The sequence below is a fragment of the Bos indicus x Bos taurus genome, chromosome X, assembly GCF_003369695.1.
Source record: "Bos indicus x Bos taurus breed Angus x Brahman F1 hybrid chromosome X, Bos_hybrid_MaternalHap_v2.0, whole genome shotgun sequence".
Taxonomy (NCBI): Eukaryota; Metazoa; Chordata; class Mammalia; order Artiodactyla; family Bovidae; genus Bos; species Bos indicus x Bos taurus.
In genome coordinates this window covers 141245755-141263621 of record NC_040105.1, presented here as the reverse complement: position 1 = coordinate 141263621, position 17867 = coordinate 141245755, and the positions used below count along the sequence as shown (strand labels likewise).

Below are 17867 nucleotides of genomic sequence, written 5' to 3'. Positions count from 1 at the left end.
AAATCCCACCAGGAACAACATCTCTGTGTCCAGGGTTGTGACACTCTGCCTTTCTAAATCCCGCTCCAGGATAGAGTCAGGAGGCCAGTTCTCTGCCCACTAGACACAGAAGGGAAGGCAAGTTTCAAAGATGGAGCTAAAGCCCATTCTGTCCTGAGAGGCAGTAACAGGCTGCTGGGGGCAGTTGTAGACTTTGATCCTAAGGAGACTGGTACAGCCACCTTGGGTTTTCACCTCTCAGTTTCCCGTGATGTGAAAGTGGAAGTCGCTCAGTCGTGTCCGACTCTTTGTGACCCTATAGTCCAATGGAATTCTCCAGGCCACAGTACTGGAGTGGGTAGCCTATCCCTTCTCCAGGGGACCTTCTTGATCCAGGAATCAAACCGGGGTCTCCTGCATTGCAGGCAGATTCTTTACCAACTGAGCTACCAGGGAAGTTTCCCGTATAAGAAGGTATTTAGGGGGATAGGGGTGGGATGCTTCTCACTGCCCTCTGATGATGCTGGAGTTTTAGGAATAAATGGCAGAGCGAGGGAGCTAACTGGCCATAGTCCACCCCCCGCCCTTGGGATAGTGGGTTGGAGGGGGTGGGCACCACCATGCAGTTTCCTAGCAACAGGCAGTTACCTTGGGAAAGCTTTGGCTTTGTTGCAGCTGGGGAGCAGGCCCGGTACATTTTAGTTCCTGCCTAAGACTTGACTAACGGGACAGGACGGCCACTCAGAAGAACAGAGCTTTGAATCTTTTCGCACCACAAAGCATGAAAAGCATGAAAAGCATCTAAATAGCTTACTGCTGGGCTCTGAGCTTCCTGAGCTGCTTCTGAGAGGCTGGGGTGGCTTATCGCAGGGACAGAGGAGGTGGGAACACCCTCACAGACACTTCTCTCCCGCCTCAATCTGCCCCTCCCTCTCCCACTTCAATCTGCCCCTCCCTGCCCCAGGCGGACCCACACTCTGCAAGACCCATGTGCATTTCTATCACGTGTGCTTCTCTCTTCAGAAGCGCTGGGAAGCAGTGACTCCCTGAAGAGCCCTGGAACTGGCCGGGTGATGAAGGTTACACCAGCAAAAGATGCTGTGTTCCAAGGGTGAAATCCAGGGTCTCTTGGTTCTTTGCATTCCCCCTCTGTTTCTGGCCCAGAAAGCAAACCCAGGAGAGACAGAGAGAAGAGTGGGAGCAAAGCGAGGGATCAGAAACAAGAGAGAGGAGGAGAGGCAAGGAGAAGCTTGGCAGGAGAGGGGAAATAGAAGGCTGAGTGGCGGTGGCAGCCTGCTAAGGTTGTCAGTCACCTGCTCCATCTACCATCTCCCCCAAGACAACCTCCACTCTCTCATTCAGTAGGCCCAATTTATAATGGATCTTTTTCAGTGGCTACATAGAAACCTAGTGTACCTTTCTGTGATTTAACAAAGACCATCCACAGAGGCAGTGGCATTTTACAAAGGCTTTTGTTTTAAGCTAAACTTGGCAATTCACCAATTGGACAGGACAGGGACATGGTTAGAGTGAAGTCGGGATTCTGGCCCAGTAGGTCAGACTGGAATCGTTAAGGGATTTACCCCAAAACTTGTTGTTGTTGTTTAGCCACTAAGTCAGGTCCGACTCTTTTTCAATCCCATGGACTATAACACTCCAGGCTCCTCTGTCCATGGGATTTCCCAGGCAAGAATACTGGAGTGGGGTGCCATTCCCTTCTCCAGGGGATCTTCCTGACCCAGGGATTGAACCCACATCTCCTGCATTGGGCAGGTGGATTCTTTACCACTGAGTCCCCAGGGAAGCAGACCCCAAAGCTACACAGGGTTGAATTTCCCAGCAGAAGTAGAAACTGATGTTTCATACCCTATAGGATATGGACTGCCTGGCTACCTGGAAGTGGGTGCAAGGTACAAGAGAAGTGAGTGCAGGAAGGTGAGCAAGGAGGCACTGACAGCCTTGGCTTCAAGTCCAAAGTCTGCAAGAATCCTGTTTCTCCAAGCTCAGCCCTCACGACATCCTCAGGGCCACCTGAGCAGACCCACGTCCTTGCTCCCATCTGACCACAAGAAATGCTTCCCAAGCTTCCTGACTGGACAGCTACCCAATAAGGGTGTGACTTTGCGGGGTTAGAAGAATATCCTATAAATCTCATCAGCCTCAGGGGTAAAAAGGGAGAGAGAAGTCTTCAAAGTGACATAAATAGTTCTATTTGGAAATGATCAAATTGGGGAAATCATTCAGAACAAAGCCCAGAAAGGTCCATTTTCCTGCTATTATTTGGTTCCCCAATACAATGTAAGAGAATAAGGGCACTCTGGCTTGTTGTTGCTGTTGTTAGGTCTGTGCTTCTGCTGCTTTTATTGTCAGAGCTGGTATGCATTTTGCTGACTGCTTTCCATTTATCTGGGAACACAGCAGATGGCCCTAATCCTCCTGGCTTTCTTGGGTAAAGACTGGTATTTCCTTGTATGAAACGATAAGGAACTGGAACTTGGTGAACAAAAGAAAGCTCCATTCAAATACTAAAACAAAATGCTGTATAAGTTCTAGAGGGAAACAAATACCACCTAAAAACATATCCCTTAGGGATCTCCCTGGTGGTCCAGTGGTTGAGAAACTGCCTTCCAATGCGGGGGACACAGGTTCAATCCCTGGTCAGGGAACTAAATTCCCACATGCCAACATGCCGCAGGGCAGTTAAGCCCATGCGACACATCTAGAGAAGCCCACACAGTAACTAGAGAAAGCCCATGCACCTCAACGAAGAGCCTGTGCACTGCATTGGGGACCCAGTGAAGCCAAATAAATAAATCACATCCCTTAAAACCCACAACTTTAGAACATCTCCAAAAAGGAAATAGAAAAGACAGCTTGAACCTCTGGAAAGAACCAGGAGAGGTATAAGAAGTGGCCCAGCAGTCCTTGGAGTGGGGAGCCATGTAATCACACGGTAAGGGTGAGTCAAGAGAACCTTTCTGAGTAATGATTATAAAGCCCATAATTTAAAGCAGTAAAACATGGAAATATTCTGAAACTAACTGGGGAAAAGATCAATAGTGTGCTCAGATTTACAGCTTCTCCAAAGACTCCCCCAAGCCAGCCTCTGGCCTCAGACAGACCTGGATATACATCTCTGTCCTCGCTGCTGTCCCTGAGCATCCCCACTCAGGTCCTTAGACTGACCTCGTAATGCAGGCCTAGGTCTCACTCAGTCTCTACATCCATAGCTCCAAGCACATGTGAACACAGAGTAAACACTGACTGAACTGAAAACGACAGCCTGGGCCACCACTGGCATTGGGGAACCTTGTTTTCATACCTGGGATGGTTTTGAATGAGTGATGATGGACAGAAAGATAGCTCCATTACATAAACAGGGACTTCCTATCTTAAGAGTTTGCAGCAGCCATTACTAAGGAGGTTACTGTTCCTACTCCAGAGGTTTGTTATAAAGTGAAAAGTCCAAAAACCAATCTAATCAATATAATTTACTTCCATATAAAAAAAATGGAAGCAGCCTCTTGGGAGCCATGCGTGGCCCCTCTATCCTAGGATGACTTTTGGTTATGGATGCCTCAAAGAATGGTGACCCTCTCATGCTAGGTTCAATGTCCCTGAATTCTCTTAAAGGATTCCTTTTTGTCCCTGTCACTATTGCAATTATCTATGCCCTTTCAGAGCATATTTGTGTTTTTCAGTCTATATTATCTATTTGGGGAACAAGTTCCCTGAGTTGTCTACCTGTGAATACAGTAGGCTTTAAAACAAGTTCTAACACTTTCCCCCAGGCTTTAATGGATGTCTCCTTGTGCTGGTGCTGTATTTTGTGACAGTGAACAAGTCCACATTCACACTATAGAGACGTACTCCTATTGCAGTATAGAGTCCTAGACCTGCCCATACAGTGTCTAAATCAAACCAGAGTACACTTTACTCAACTAAATGGGGAGGGTTTTCAGTTTCAACTATTTTGTTAATCTGAGGCAGAAATTAGGTTTTCCAAGGGCTCTGTTTTTCTAAACTGGCTGGTTAATTGGAAGCACCCCCAAACAGTCATGCTTTTATGTCCCCTTGGAACATTCAGGACTCTTAGTCAATAGAACAAAATTCATTATGGGTTTGCCTCCTTTCAAAGGCATTTCCCTGGTCCCCAAATTTTGAATTAACCAGATTGGAGTGGAATCCCACTCTTCTGTGGTCCAGGGTTTATAATCACTGTAAATGCCTAAAAGACCGTTTCATTTGTTTTCCTGAAGTGTCTAGTTCAGCGCTCTGACCACGTACAATGAATTCCCTTTAATGAAGTGCCTTTTGGGTTCTGTTTTTCTGTGCTTCATCTTAGCTCAAAAGGAAAGTGGGAAAGTGCAAATTTGGTAACACTATTTCTGACCCACATGATAACAAGGCAAAAAAATTAAAAAGGAAGGGAGAAGGGTGTTATAAAAAATATTTTCTCTGTATAGTCCCAGTTAGGAAGTCTAGAAAAAACGAAGGGACTGCTTTCTCATTACAGATTTGATTCAAACCCTTGTGTGATTCAGCGTGTCCTTGTGCTATGGAACAGGACTAGACAAGCCTCTTCCTGTAGCAGAGGAATGGAAAAAGCCACCATTGGACAGGGGTCTGTGGTGATGTACTCATGAGTACCTCAGGGGAGGTCAGCGCTCCTTGGGACATCTGAATCCTATCTCCTTCTCTCCCCCTTTCGTCTGTCACTCTGTTGCTTCTCCTCTTGTGTCTTTCCCAGCCTCCGCCATCACTGCCTGCCTATGCAGTCCTTAAGCTTCACGGGTACCCACAGGCTGCGGGATGGAGAGCCTGGCTACCTCATATATATTAGGAAGGATCCAAAATAGGGAGAGAATAAGAGAGGATGAGCAAGAGCAAGGGTAACAGGGACTTCTTTTTTTTCTCTCAAAACGTACCTGAAAGTCATAAGCAGAATAAGGTGGCAGGTGAGGAGGGCTATGGTAGTAGGTGTTGTAGGATGCCACTTGAGGACGAGCATAGTAAGAAACAGTTGGATGGGCATTTTCAACAGAGCAGTTCAGTGCTGGGAGAGTTGGGTTCTGTAAAATCAAAAAACAATATAAATGTTCATCACTGGGGGAATGGGTAAATAAACCACGGGACATCCATTCTACAGAATACTATGGACCTGTTGATAAATGATGATGTGCACCTATAGTTAGTGACAGGGAAGTTGTCCAGGATATACTTGTAAATATAAAAAACAAAAACAGGGCTTCCACGGTGCTTCAGTGGTTAAAAATCCGCCTGCCAATGCAGAGGATGCAGGCTCAACCCCTGGTCCGAGAGGATCCCACATGCCACGAGATAACTAAGCCCAGGCGCCACAACTGCTGAGCCTGAGGGCCTAGAACCCAGCCTCTGCAACAAGAGAAGCCATGGCAATGAGAAACCCACACACCACAACGAAGAGTAGACCCTGGTCACTGCAACTAGAGAAAGCCTGCATGCAGTCAAAAATTAAAATTAAAAACAATGTTTAAGAAAGCAAGCCATTGACAAAACTATGGAGACAATAAAAGATCACTGGTTGTCAGGGGTTGGGATTGGGAAGAAGGATGAACAGGCAGAACGCAGAGGCTACTTAGGGCAGTGAAAATACTGTGTGCTGCCAGAATGATGGATATATGTCATTATACACCTGTCCAATAGAATTCATTTGTCCAATACATTTGTCCAATATTCTATGTCCCATAGAATTACAACATCAAGAGTGGGCCCTAAGGTAAACTATGGACTTTGGGTAATTATGATGCGTCAATATAGATTCATCCTTGCTAACAAATGTACCACTCTGTGGGGGATGTTGATAATGGGGGAGGCTGATAATGGGGAAGGCTGTGTGTTGGGGAAGAAAGTTTATGGGAAATCTCTGTACCTTCATCTCAGTTTTGTTGTGAATCTAAAATTGCTCTAAAAATAAAATCTTTTAAAAAGTCACCATGTTCTATTACCAAAGCATAATCCCAGTTTATGTAAAGACCCAAACAATTATATATAAATATACACTTGTCAATGAAATTAATCTGGAAAGATTCACAACAAATTGTTAGCTATGGCTGTGTCTGGGGAGGGCAGTGGTATTAGGAAGTAAATGGGGACTCTGTACTCTCAATTAGACAGCCGAAGTTTTCACAACTACTACGTATCACTTGTATCATTTCCCCACACTATTTTGAAAAATTCAAACCGATAGTTGAAATCTTTGACTTTCAAAAACACAAAGGAAAAAAAAATTGAGAACCACCCCCCCAATACAAAATGTTAAACCAACAAGACTATTGCTCTCACTGTGACAAAAATATGATTAATCATGAAGAGTTTGGAAAAACTGTAAGGATTCTTGCAGATTCCAACCTCACTAAGGAGCTCGCAGGCACACATGAAGGTATTCACTTCGCCTCAGCCCTGGGGGCTGGAGGCAAAATCTTAGCACAGAAACCAAGAAAGACCAAGTAGAGTATATTGATACCCCTCCACACACACACACATTTTGGGGAAAATAAAACAATGCAGAAAGAATTGAATACCCTTTTTATAACATGGTGGTGTGTGTAGCCCTTCAAGGGTTAAAAGCAATCTTGTCTAGGATGGGAGTCTGGATTTCAATAAGGCCAAAACACTGCTAGAGGAAGTCACCACTGCTCATGAGTTCCCAAGCAGGACTGTGCTTTGTACCTTATGAGTGCCACATGGCTCAAGGTGTGGGAGAAATGTCCTTTCCATGGTCCATGTCATTGACACCCCCTCTGTTCGTGCATATAATCTAGAGCTGTCCACAAAGTCCATGTGTCTTGTTTCTGGTATGTATCTACTTTGTGTTAACGGTGAGCAGAAGCTTCCTCTCAAGTGATGAAAATGTGTGGGCAGGCTTTGGCAATGGCACAGGCAACCATGTTGGGGTGTTGGCAGAGGAAACTCCCGTAGAGCAAGTTTCAACACAGTCTGTTGCTCTCTTCCTTGGAGTGGGTTACTGTTTACATCTCTAGGAGGTTTGAAGAGCTACAAACCTCAGTCATTATGATGCTGCTCACAGACAACCACAGAAATGTTTCTCAGCCTCTCTCATGTGTGGGAGAGGGCTGAGGTCTTGACCATTCTAAGGGCTGGCTCGCATTACAGAAGCGGAGTGTTCAGCAATGCCCTTACCTCTCCACCAGGATTCCAAGAAGAAATGTCACGCCTGAGGAAGTCCCAGAAATCATGTTCCCTTGGCCTTGTGCCAGTTAAAACCACACCCTCCAACTCTTGCAAAATGAAACCAGCTCTTTTATGCAAAGAGAGGGCTTCTCAGGTGGCTCAATGGTAAAGAGCCGGTGCAGGAGATGCAAGGGATGCAGGTTCAATCCCTGGGTCGGGAAGATCCCCTAGAGGAGGAAATGACAACCCACTCCAGTGTTCTTGCCTGGAGAATCCCATGGACAGAGAAGCCTGGCGGGCTACAGTCCATAGGGTCACAAAGAGTGGGACACGACTGAGCATACACACGTAACCACAGAGATGCAATTGGGGAATATAAACGATCTAGAAAAGGTTTTTTGTGTGTAGCAAGGCTGGGGGTCCAGGATCCTCTTTGAAAGGAAGTTGAATATTAGAAAGAAACACAGGAGGAAGATGAAATAAGCACAGGAGAGCCACAGATGAGAGATGCAGAGGATGTAGAGAAAATGGACAAGGTACCAACAGAGGTTGAGAGTGTCAAGGGGGGTGAAGTTGGGAGTGGTACAGGGAAGGAGCAAAAGGGATTGCCCCAGAGCATGGTCTAGTTACAGTTTTAAATCCATAATTCTGATTTTACAATAAATCTGGGCTCTGTTTCTATTCGTGTGTGTATATAGGAATGTGTGTTTCTGTACCAATAATTCTGGGGCTTAAGTTATGAGATCTCCACTTCTGATAAGTAGCATTCTGAGCTCCAGTGAAACAAACGGTGATTTGCAAGCACAGGAAATGTGCTGTGCTGTGCTAAGCTGCTTTAGTCGCGTCTGACTCTTTGCGACCCCATGGACTGTAGCCCACCAGGCTCCTCTGTCCATGGGATTCTCCAGACAAGAATACTGGAGTGGGTAGCCATTTCCTCCTCCAGGCACAGGAAATGGTCAAATCCATCTCACCCGGACAGAACTGAGTCCCTTCAAAGACAATGATTGTGGACTTTGGAAAGAAGACCACTTTGATTTCTCCCTACTTTACACCAGAGACACTAAGTAGCAAAAAATGGCAAGACAGTATCACTTCTTATGATTCATCTCAAGTTCTCATATCTTTGAGCCACAAACACTGTGGTCATCCAACATTTCTTTAAGATCCTTGGCACCAAGCCCCTCTGGTCAGGGAATGAAGACGTCCTTTTTCCTTTCAGGCTCCCACAACTCTGGAAACAGTGCTCCGAGTTGATCCCATTGAAGGCTGCCAGCTCACAGCCTTTGGCTCCTGGCCTCACTCCTCAGGAATGCCTTTCATCAGCCAGCTCCTCTGGGCCTCCCTGAGGCCCCTAAGGCATTCTACTCAGGGTGGAGACACATCACCATGAGGCATCAAGCACGTTTGGACGTAGGCCAAGGATTTTCTGGTTGATGTTCCAGGATTTTCTATACCATGTCTCATTTTCATAAAGCGATCAAAACAATGGTTCTTCTTTGGTGCCCTGTCGTAATATATAGCTCATACTTGCTCTCTCTTGTCATGAATCAAATTTCCTGCCTCTGCTCTTTGCCTTCATCTTTTGTTTTCCCCACTGGCCCTCAATTGGGTTCCCAGGCTTGGCACTGGATGAGGCTCAGGTCTTCCCTCACTCTCCTCCTCATTTCTCAGAGAAGCTCCCAACAGTTGGAAACAACTGGCTTTTAATTTTTAAAATTAAAGAAACTCAACAAAGGAGGTGATGTGTGTTAAAACACCTATGGAACCAGAAAGGGCTGGCCGAATGATCCTCAGGGGCATTCGGAGTGTGATGGAGCGGCAGGAGCAAAGGCTCTGGCATTTGACCTACCTGGGCTCCACTCCCAGCTCTGCTATTTAGCCGTGGGCAGGTCACTTGACTTCCTATGGGCCTGTTTCCTCAACTGTTAATGGTGGGAGTAATGAGGCATGAGGCAGTAGTAGTGGGAGAGGAGCGGAGAAAGGAATTGTGCAAATGCCCTTTATAGAGAGTAAAGGGGCTATTACTGCCACCTCTCAGGATAGACTGTCAACAAACCCCTTAATCCCCTAGAGATCAAAGGTCACAGTGAAATGAACAGGCCACATAGTACACCTGAAACTAATATGCTATAGTAAAGTCAACTATACCTCAACGATTTTTTAAAAAAGAGTTAAGAAATAAATCTATACATCAATGGTCAGCTGAGTTGTGATAGGGGTCCTTGCAGGAGCCCCACAGAGCCTAGCAGGTGGCCGCCAGTCAGTCTGTGCCTCAGGGTGCTTAGCTGTCCACCTCTCAGAGCTCAGAGGAAATTCAGAGAACCCTTAACACCCATCGGATGTCCCATCTCAACTCGCCAACCCCAACCAGAAGCTTCTCTTCGTCTGTCCCCTGGGAAAACTCTACTTGGTGCTACATGGTGACCTAAATGGGAAGGAAATCCAAAAAAGGAGGGGATATATGTATATGTATAGCTAATTCATTTTGCTGCACAGTAGAAAGTAACACAACCTCGTAAAGCAACTATACTCCAAGTTTTAAAGAAAAGGACAAAGTGCATTCTTTTCTCCAAAGAAGCCCCAACCCAGAAACAGCTTTTCTGAAGAAGCTTTCTCATGCCAAAGCTCCGTCAGGCTCAAACTGAGAGGACAGCCTTCTCCCTCCAAGCTGCCCCCCACCCTAGCCCCATGCCTCCACCAGGCTTAGGGCTTGAGCTCTCCTGAGAAGAGTCAGACACAACTGAGCAACAGAGCATGCACGCAGTGTAGCCACAGACTGGAATCACTAGGAGGGCTTTTTTAAAAGTACTGCTGCCTGAGCTTCGATTTAGACCCATTAAATTGGCATTCTGGAGGAGTGGCCCAGGCCGGCAGATTTTTTAAAGCACCTCAGGTGATTGTATTCTAATCGGAGGCCAGGTTGAGAACCAGAGCTCTAAAGCTATTATCTCCATAATTAGAGATCAAGGTTTATTAAATAAGCAAACAAAAGCTTTGAAGTGCTTTAAAAGCAAAAGAGGGAAGGCCCCCAGGACTATGGAGGACCTCCTGGGTGCTGAGCCCTGAGATGCATATTCACACCCATGTGAATATGGACAAGCAGCTTTCTGGAGAAACTGCAGGAGGAAATTCCTGGGGAGGGGGAGACAGCCCTACTTCTTACCTGTAGCTAAAAAACGTCTTTCCTTCCAGCTCTCCTGAAGTCTGTAACAGGAAAAACTACCCCAAAAGATATTCTACTAAAAGTGTGTGTGGGATGAGTTGGGGTAATGACAGGCTATGTTTACATAACCAGCATGAACCCCACCCGTCCCCAGAATATGCATCAAAAACACAGGCAGTGTCTCATGTTAACAAGACATGTTTGCAGGCTGAGGACATGACCTGGCTCCTTCGACTTAAGATGTTTGAAGGCAGCTACATTTTTTTTTTCCTTTGGCTGTGCCATATGCCCTGTGGCTTGTGGAACCTCACTTCCCGGACCAGGGATTGAACCGGCGCCCTGGGCAGTGAAAGCGCGGAGTCCTAATCACTGGACCGCCAGGAAATCCCACCCTCCCCACCCCCTCCAAGGCAGCTACATTCTTGAAGCAATGGTTTCTGTTCCTCCCTTCAAAACGCGGGTCCCCATGGCCCCCACCCACTGAGCCTTGCCCCACCCTTTACAGGAAGAGGGGCCTCTGTGGAAATTCGAAGTCACTTCCTTCCTTACCATGTCCTTAAAGCCCCCCAGGACAGCGGCAGTGATGATGCCCAGGAAGAGGCCAACGATGTTGAGGATGGTGGCAGACCAGAGCAGGTGGTAGAGGTGGATGATATCCTGGCAGCTGCTGACATCGATGTACTCGTAGTAGCCACCAGTGATCTCTACCCGGCTGGAAGGGGAGAAGCGCACCCAGTCAGTCGCCAGGGAGCAGGCTGTCCCCCAGGGCTTTGGCTACCATGCAGCCCAGTGAAAAGACAGGGGGTCACGTGGGGCACTATCATAATGGACACTGAAGCCAAGAATGCACTTGGGGATAAAGATAGTATAATGAATCAAAGTGTCACTGCTGTTTATCCCCCTCCCCCAAACCCCTCCTATCTGCCAGAGAAATACTTGTTACCATCGCTAATGTTAATCCTAAATGGGAATTATTAATACCTGCTGTGTGCAGGCACGGGGGCTAAGCATTTTACAGACATGGGTTCATCACATCTGTGCTACTATGGCAGCTCCTAGTCAACAGGTGTCTATTAAAATTAAGTTAAAAATTCAGTTCTTCCATCTCACTAGTGAAAGTGAAGTCGCTCAGTCATGTCTGACTCTTTGCGACCCCATGGACTGTAGCCTACCAGGCTCCTCAGTCCATGGGATTTTCCAGGCAAGAATACTAGAGTGGGTTGCCATTTCCTTCTCCAGGGGATCTTCCCGAACCCAGGGATCGAATCTGGGTCTTCTGCATTGTAGGCAGACGCTTAGGCACACATTAAATGCTCAGCAGCCACACTTTTAAGGGTCATGCTAGTGGCTGGTTACTATACTGGACAGAGCATTTCTGTCATCACAGGAAGTTCTATTAGGCAGCACTGTGAATCCTTACAATATTTATGATGTAAGTATTAGTCCCCATTCCCATTTTACAGATGAAGAAACTGAAGCACAGAGAGGTTAGGAACTTCCTCAAATTGTAAGCAGTAGAACTGGGATCTGAATTCAGGCTTCAATGATTTCAGTATTTCCTTTCTCAAAACAAAATGAAATGCCAATAAAGAACATCCCAATAAAGTACTAAAGCTGAGTTCCTGCACAAAATCTGAATAGCGCCTCCTCAGAGAGACCTTTCCTGACCACTCTGTCCAAAGATAATCCCCCATCCAGCCCCATCATTCTCTAGCCCACTACTTTCTATGAACTGAATTGCGTCTCCCTCTGAAACTCATATATTGAAACCCTAACTTCCCAAGTGACTGTATTTGGAGAAGGGCTTTTTAGGAGATAATAAATTAAGGTTAGATCATAAGGTCTAAGGTACAGGATACTATTAAGTGCTCAGTTGTGTCTGACTCTTTGCAACCCCATGGACTGTAGCCTGCCAGGTTCCTCTGTCCATGGAATTCTCCAGGCAAGAATACTGGAGTGGGTTGCCATTCCCTTCTCCAGGGGATTTTCCCAACCCAGGGATCAAACCTGAGTCTCTTGCATCTCCTGCACTGGCAGGCGGGTTCTTTACTACTACCGCCACCTGGGAAGCCCTTAAAGTCTAAGGGTGGGGTCCTAATCCGATGGGATTGGAGGCTTTTACAAAAAGAGGAAGAGAAATCTCTCCACACACTTGCACACACTGAGGAAAGGTGTTAGCTGTTAAATAAATTAAACAAAAGTTCCTGTCTTTCTGGACGTTGCAAAGTAGTTTACAACTTGGCCACTGGAATCAGTAATGAATCTCAAACACTGATTCTTAAACTTACAACCAAACACCCTGGCATCAGTATGGTTGTTACATGCAACTCTCCTGCTATAAGAACACCAAAAATGAAAAAAAAAAAAAAGAAAATAAAGGTTAACCTCCAAAATGAATCAGGGAGAGATTATTCACACAAGACTTTTAAACTTTACAGGTGAATTATCTTAGAATTCTGTAAAACCAGTGTATCTCTAAAGAATTGAAACCAGTGTGGTTATGGGACAGCCTGTGTCAAAATCATCTGTGTTTGTATATCTGTGTGCCAGCCTGTGTGTGTCAGTGTGTTATTCGTGGGTGCCTCTGTGCGTCTCTGTGTGTGTGCATGCATCTTTGAGAAAGAGATGGTTAAACATGCAGACTCTGAGGCCCCGCCACTGGGGGTGAGGCTCTGGGATTTGTGTTAACTGAGTTCATTGATCTTTGAGACCCACTGTGTTAAACAGTAAGCTTCCACAGTGGAATTTTAACAGTGTTTCAATTCACCAGAATTTGAACTGGATTTCAGGATTTGGGGGAACATAGCTGGACACCGCCTGGAAGCATACACTGAGCGCCTTCTATTAGTGGGCACAGTACTCAGGCCTGGGGATGGGACAAGGAAGATACACAGATGACTTACTGCTCAAAAAGGCACCGCTCTACAAGGATGCTCCCCTTTACAGGGGAGCCCTGTGTGGAATGGTGAGTGTAGGGTTGTAGGGATGCAGGGGAGGTTTGAGAATCAGCTTCTGACTTCTCCCAAGTTATCTTTGAAAGTAGTGAAGTGCTTACATCCTAATACACCAAGGGCAGGCTGGTAACACCTGTAGATATATAGATGGGCAGTACAGTGAGCAGATCTGGAGGCAGACTGCGCTTGAACCTTGGCTCTGTCACTTATTTGCTGTCTGACCTTGAGCAACTTTCTTAACCTCTCTGAGCCTGAGGGGTTTCACAAGTGAATGCACGAAAGTAGTATTCCAGCACAATACAAGTACTCTAGCAGTACTCTACCACCTGAACACTGTAGCTGTTTTATTTCCCTTCCAAGAGCCAGCCTCTGGCAAAATGAGTCAAATCCTTGAATTGTGTTCTTAAAAGTAGTGATGCTTTATAAGGACACAGACCACAACATGGGGCTTGGTTAGTAGTTCGTTGAAAATATTCAATAATTGTAGAGAATATATGTTTGGTTTCAGTTTGAGCGGGTTCAGCAGCTACTATGTTATTTTTACAGAGCCATGAAGCAAAAGAACATTAATACTAGATCTGGTTAAGGGTTTAGCAAATTAATGTGGTTTGTTTCTGTTTGAGATTCATGATTCCATTTGGTTCAGTCTTGGGGCAGAACTTCCTCTGAAATTTCATCTTTTGTATTCTCACAGCTCCCACCGTCAAATTTTCATGACTGCAAAGTCTCCTTCCAGAGCCCACCACAGCCTGCTTCAGCTTCCCAACACATTTAAAACACTAAGTCATTCAGCTAATCAAAACCCTTCCACAGCTCTCCATTACCTTCAGGAAAATGTGCCCCAATTCCTCAGTCTGCCATGATCCGACTCCAGAATGGAATCCACACTCCAGCCAGGCTGGTCCTCAGAAGCACCAAACTAGCCAGGTGGGGTAGTTATTCCAGACCTTTGTTCAGATTTCTCCCCCTGCATGGGAGGTATTGCCGTCTGTTCTCAGCCTCTCCTGATCTCTCCCACTGCACAAAGCTTCCACACACTGGTCTCATTCTTCAAGGACTCCAGTGCCCATTCATCACCTTTCTCCTTGGGCTCCCACAGCCTCAGTCTGTTCTTCTTAGTTCGGCACTTTGCATATATCAGTAATGCAGCTATTCATTTGATCCGATGTTTACCTGGAGCCTAATTAGAGCTGAAGCTGCAACCAAGGCCAAGGTGGACATGATAGCTCCATCTAAATTCTAACCTCTGGAGGGCAAGGTTATCTCTTACACTTCTGTTGTGTCTCCCTCACTGCCTCCGAGCTCAGTGAGAGAACTGTTGTGGGTCATCAACAGATACTTGGGGAATGAGTAATTGAGTTCAAAGACAGATCATTGCATTGATCATAAGACTGATTACCCAATCTGGGCTTTCACCCACTTGCTCTTAACTTGCTGGGTATATCTGGAGAAACAGATAAACTCTCTTCGTTTCAGTCCCCACTCAACAAATTAGGAGGCACTGGATCTTGGATAAAGCCACAGGGCATCCTTCTGCTCTTCCATAAGGGCCTGGAATTATTCACCAACTCCCCATGGACAGATAGAGGCTGTGTGCCACCTCTGGACACATTTCTCCACCTCCCCATGATCCCCCGGTAAACTCAGTTACTTAAGGGCAAAATGTTATTTTATCAATATGTATTCTTCTAGAACAATCCCTGGCACATAGTAGGAGCTCAAGAAAAAGTTCGCCCAAGGGAGGAACAGATGAAAGCGAGCTCTCGTCTTTCATTTTATTACCAGTGGCGGCAGTTCACAAACCACCCCCATGTCCTTTCGCTTCCTGTTGGTTACACGACAAAAACCAGTGATATTGACTTGACCTCTCCAAAGCCGAGGGAAGGCTGGAAGGCAGCCGCTGAGGAGCTGTATCCTAAAGAAACCGCCTTCCTGCATAGGCTGAAACAGAATCATCTAGGTTTGGTGTTAAAACCTCACTGCCCCTGACGTCAAAGAAGGTCTGTGGCTTCAAGGGGACAGTAGAAACTCTGTTTCCGTAGTGCCCTACAAATGACTGCCTGATGTTTTTGTTTCCACTTTTTTTTTCTTGGCCTCCTTTCCAGGAAATGGACTGGAGGAGCTGGCAATTGATTAAAAATAGGCTTTGTGTGAGGAAAACAAATATGCATTTGGCAAAATTAAAGTCTCTGAGCCTTAGAAGGCTTGCAGCTAGCTATATTTAGGCTTAGAAGTTAGGTCTCCTTCGAGCTGGCTGGGAAAAGCCTCAGGTCAAGGAAAATCTTTTCCTTATATTGCAGGATCATCGCCTCTGAAGTCTCACAGCCTTGGTTTCTGATTGCATGGGACGGTTTCCTGATGAAAAGCTCAGGAAGTGCTTTCCCGGTGGCTTTGCCCTTACAGACCTGGGCAAGGACTCGATGACCGCCTGAAGCTGGTCTCCAGACATCAGGTGGGTGAGCAGCATTTCCAGCTCAAAGGCCTTTATGAGCAGTACCCACACCCCGCACCCCACTCTCCACCCGTAGCCCTCTTAGTCGCCTGGCCCAATACTTTATATTCCTGGAGAAAAGGGTGTTCCTCTTTTTGATCCTTTCCAATACATGTCACTCCCTTGTCATCAGGTTTTTGAATTGAGCCCAGTCCTGTGCTGGGGCCTGAGGATACAGATAAGATGAACTCATGTTTGCTGCCTTTAGGGAGCCCAGACTTTTAGCAGAGCTCCTCATAAAATTTCTTTAGGGCCTTGAAGACAACCCTGGCATAACTTGCTTTAAGAAAGCCACTGATTATGAAGTTCAGATTGACAGGAAGATTAATTGGGCTTGAGTCTCCACTTTAAAAAAAAGTTCACCTAAGGGCTCAGCTAAATGGAAATTAAAGCAGGATTTAGTTTATTCAGACCTTTTTCAGAAACACACCTAATTGCACAGAGAAAGGTGTGCCCGCGAGGAATCACTTGTCAGCCCTCCCAGCCCGCCTCTTCTCACCTCCTGGGATCTCAGGAGGCCTGGGAAGGGAAAAAGGAGACCTGGCCAGAGGACAGGTTGTCCAAAGGAGGGAAGAGGTAAAAAGAGAGGGGTGGACTGAGCAGGGGGAGGGAGGCAGATAGGGGAGGCAAGAGGAAAGATAGTAAAATAACCCCAAATCCCCTAGGACCTATTTTACATTTCTTTGATCATTTTTGGAAGGATGGGCTCAGGAAGTACAATTATAGCCAGCTCTCCATCACCGCTAAGGAGGGAAGTCCTTTTCAAGTGTTAGTTATTATTACAACATGAATAATTGAACCTCCCAGATAATCCCCAAACCTCATTTGAGTCTTTCAGTTTCTCTTCCTCCACTGCCAAATCTTTTAACGAAATGAGACCAGTGCTAGCAGAGAAAGTAAACAGGCTGGGGTGAATCTCTCTTCTCCTCCTACTCCCCCTTCCCCCTCCCCTGCCTCTGGTCTTAATCCTCCAAGTGAGAAAACTGGTCCGCCAATACCAAGAGTAAGGAGTGTGAGTGAGGAGCAGTGCATCCATCTGACCCCTCTGGATCTAGCTTCATCCTTCTGCCAACTCCTCCCTTCCTCCCTTCCCCTCCTCAGCCCCCTTGCACTGAGAGCTGGAAGAAAACACGTGCGTGACGTGCAGGGCCATTTCCTTATGTTCTGCATCACGCCTTCACACACTACTGTCTACTCCACCTTCTAAATTCCTCTTAGAAGTACTACCTGCTTTCCACCAGCCCCACAACAACTTCATCTAGGCTCCATTCCCTTTGGCCTGGACTCTGGCGTGGCTCCCTCGCTGTCTCCAGCCACTCAACTCCATGCGCCATGCTGTACCGTTCAGTGGCTCCCAGTTGCTTACAGGGTCAAGTCCCAAAGCATTCCTGTGGTCTGTATATGACTAGGGCTCTACTCCTCACCTCCTACTACCTTGTAAAACCACCCCCACTCCACAACTGCTGGGAAGACCCTCCCCATCTCCACCCCTAGTTTAAGTTTGCTCCTAACTCCCGTCTTATCTTTTAAGCCTCAGCTCCCACATCCCCTCCTCCTTGACACGCCTCCTCCCCCCCCCGCCCCCAGCAACTCTGGCTTCCAGTCTTTTGTGTTGAGAGGTTCCCCAGTACCTCCCCAGATCCCCACCACACTTCTCACACTAGACTGTAATCAATGGCTCATAAGTCTGTCATCCCTGCTGGCCTACAAGCTCCTCAGCAGGACTCTGTATTTCTGGCACCTAAATGTGTTTTGAAAGAGAATAAATGATGTTTTAACATTGAACAGTAGAGCACCAGAGTGGTTGTAGCAGAACTAGCACCACCAAGCCTGCTCCTGCCTCAGGGCCTTTGCACTTGCTGTTCTGTTTGCTTGAGATACTCTTTTACTCAAGTATCTACTTGGTTGGCCCTCTGGCATCATTCAGATCTCTTCACAAATTTCACCTCCTCAAAGAGCTCTTCCTTGGCTCCTTTTATCCAACATGGTACTCACACTCCCCACTTTGAAACTATTTACCTATCTTTCCTGCTTCATTTTTTTTCATGGCTTTGATTGACACCTGGCATGTTACATATTCATGTGTTCATTGACTATCTTCCTT

General features: G+C 46.3%; 1 protein-coding gene across 2 annotated transcripts in view; it reads right to left on the bottom strand.

Moving 5' to 3' along the window:
* Window positions 1-17867, bottom strand: part of TMEM255A (transmembrane protein 255A) — a 48055-nt gene that overhangs the window by 4195 nt on the left and 25993 nt on the right. For both annotated transcript variants that reach the window (XM_027535215.1, XM_027535216.1), the window contains 2 exons: window positions 10868-11030; window positions 4908-5051 (listed from right to left, as the gene is read on the bottom strand). In XM_027535215.1, coding sequence (XP_027391016.1) covers window positions 4908-5051; window positions 10868-11030 — 307 coding nt within the window. The remainder of the gene's footprint in view (window positions 1-4907; window positions 5052-10867; window positions 11031-17867) is intronic.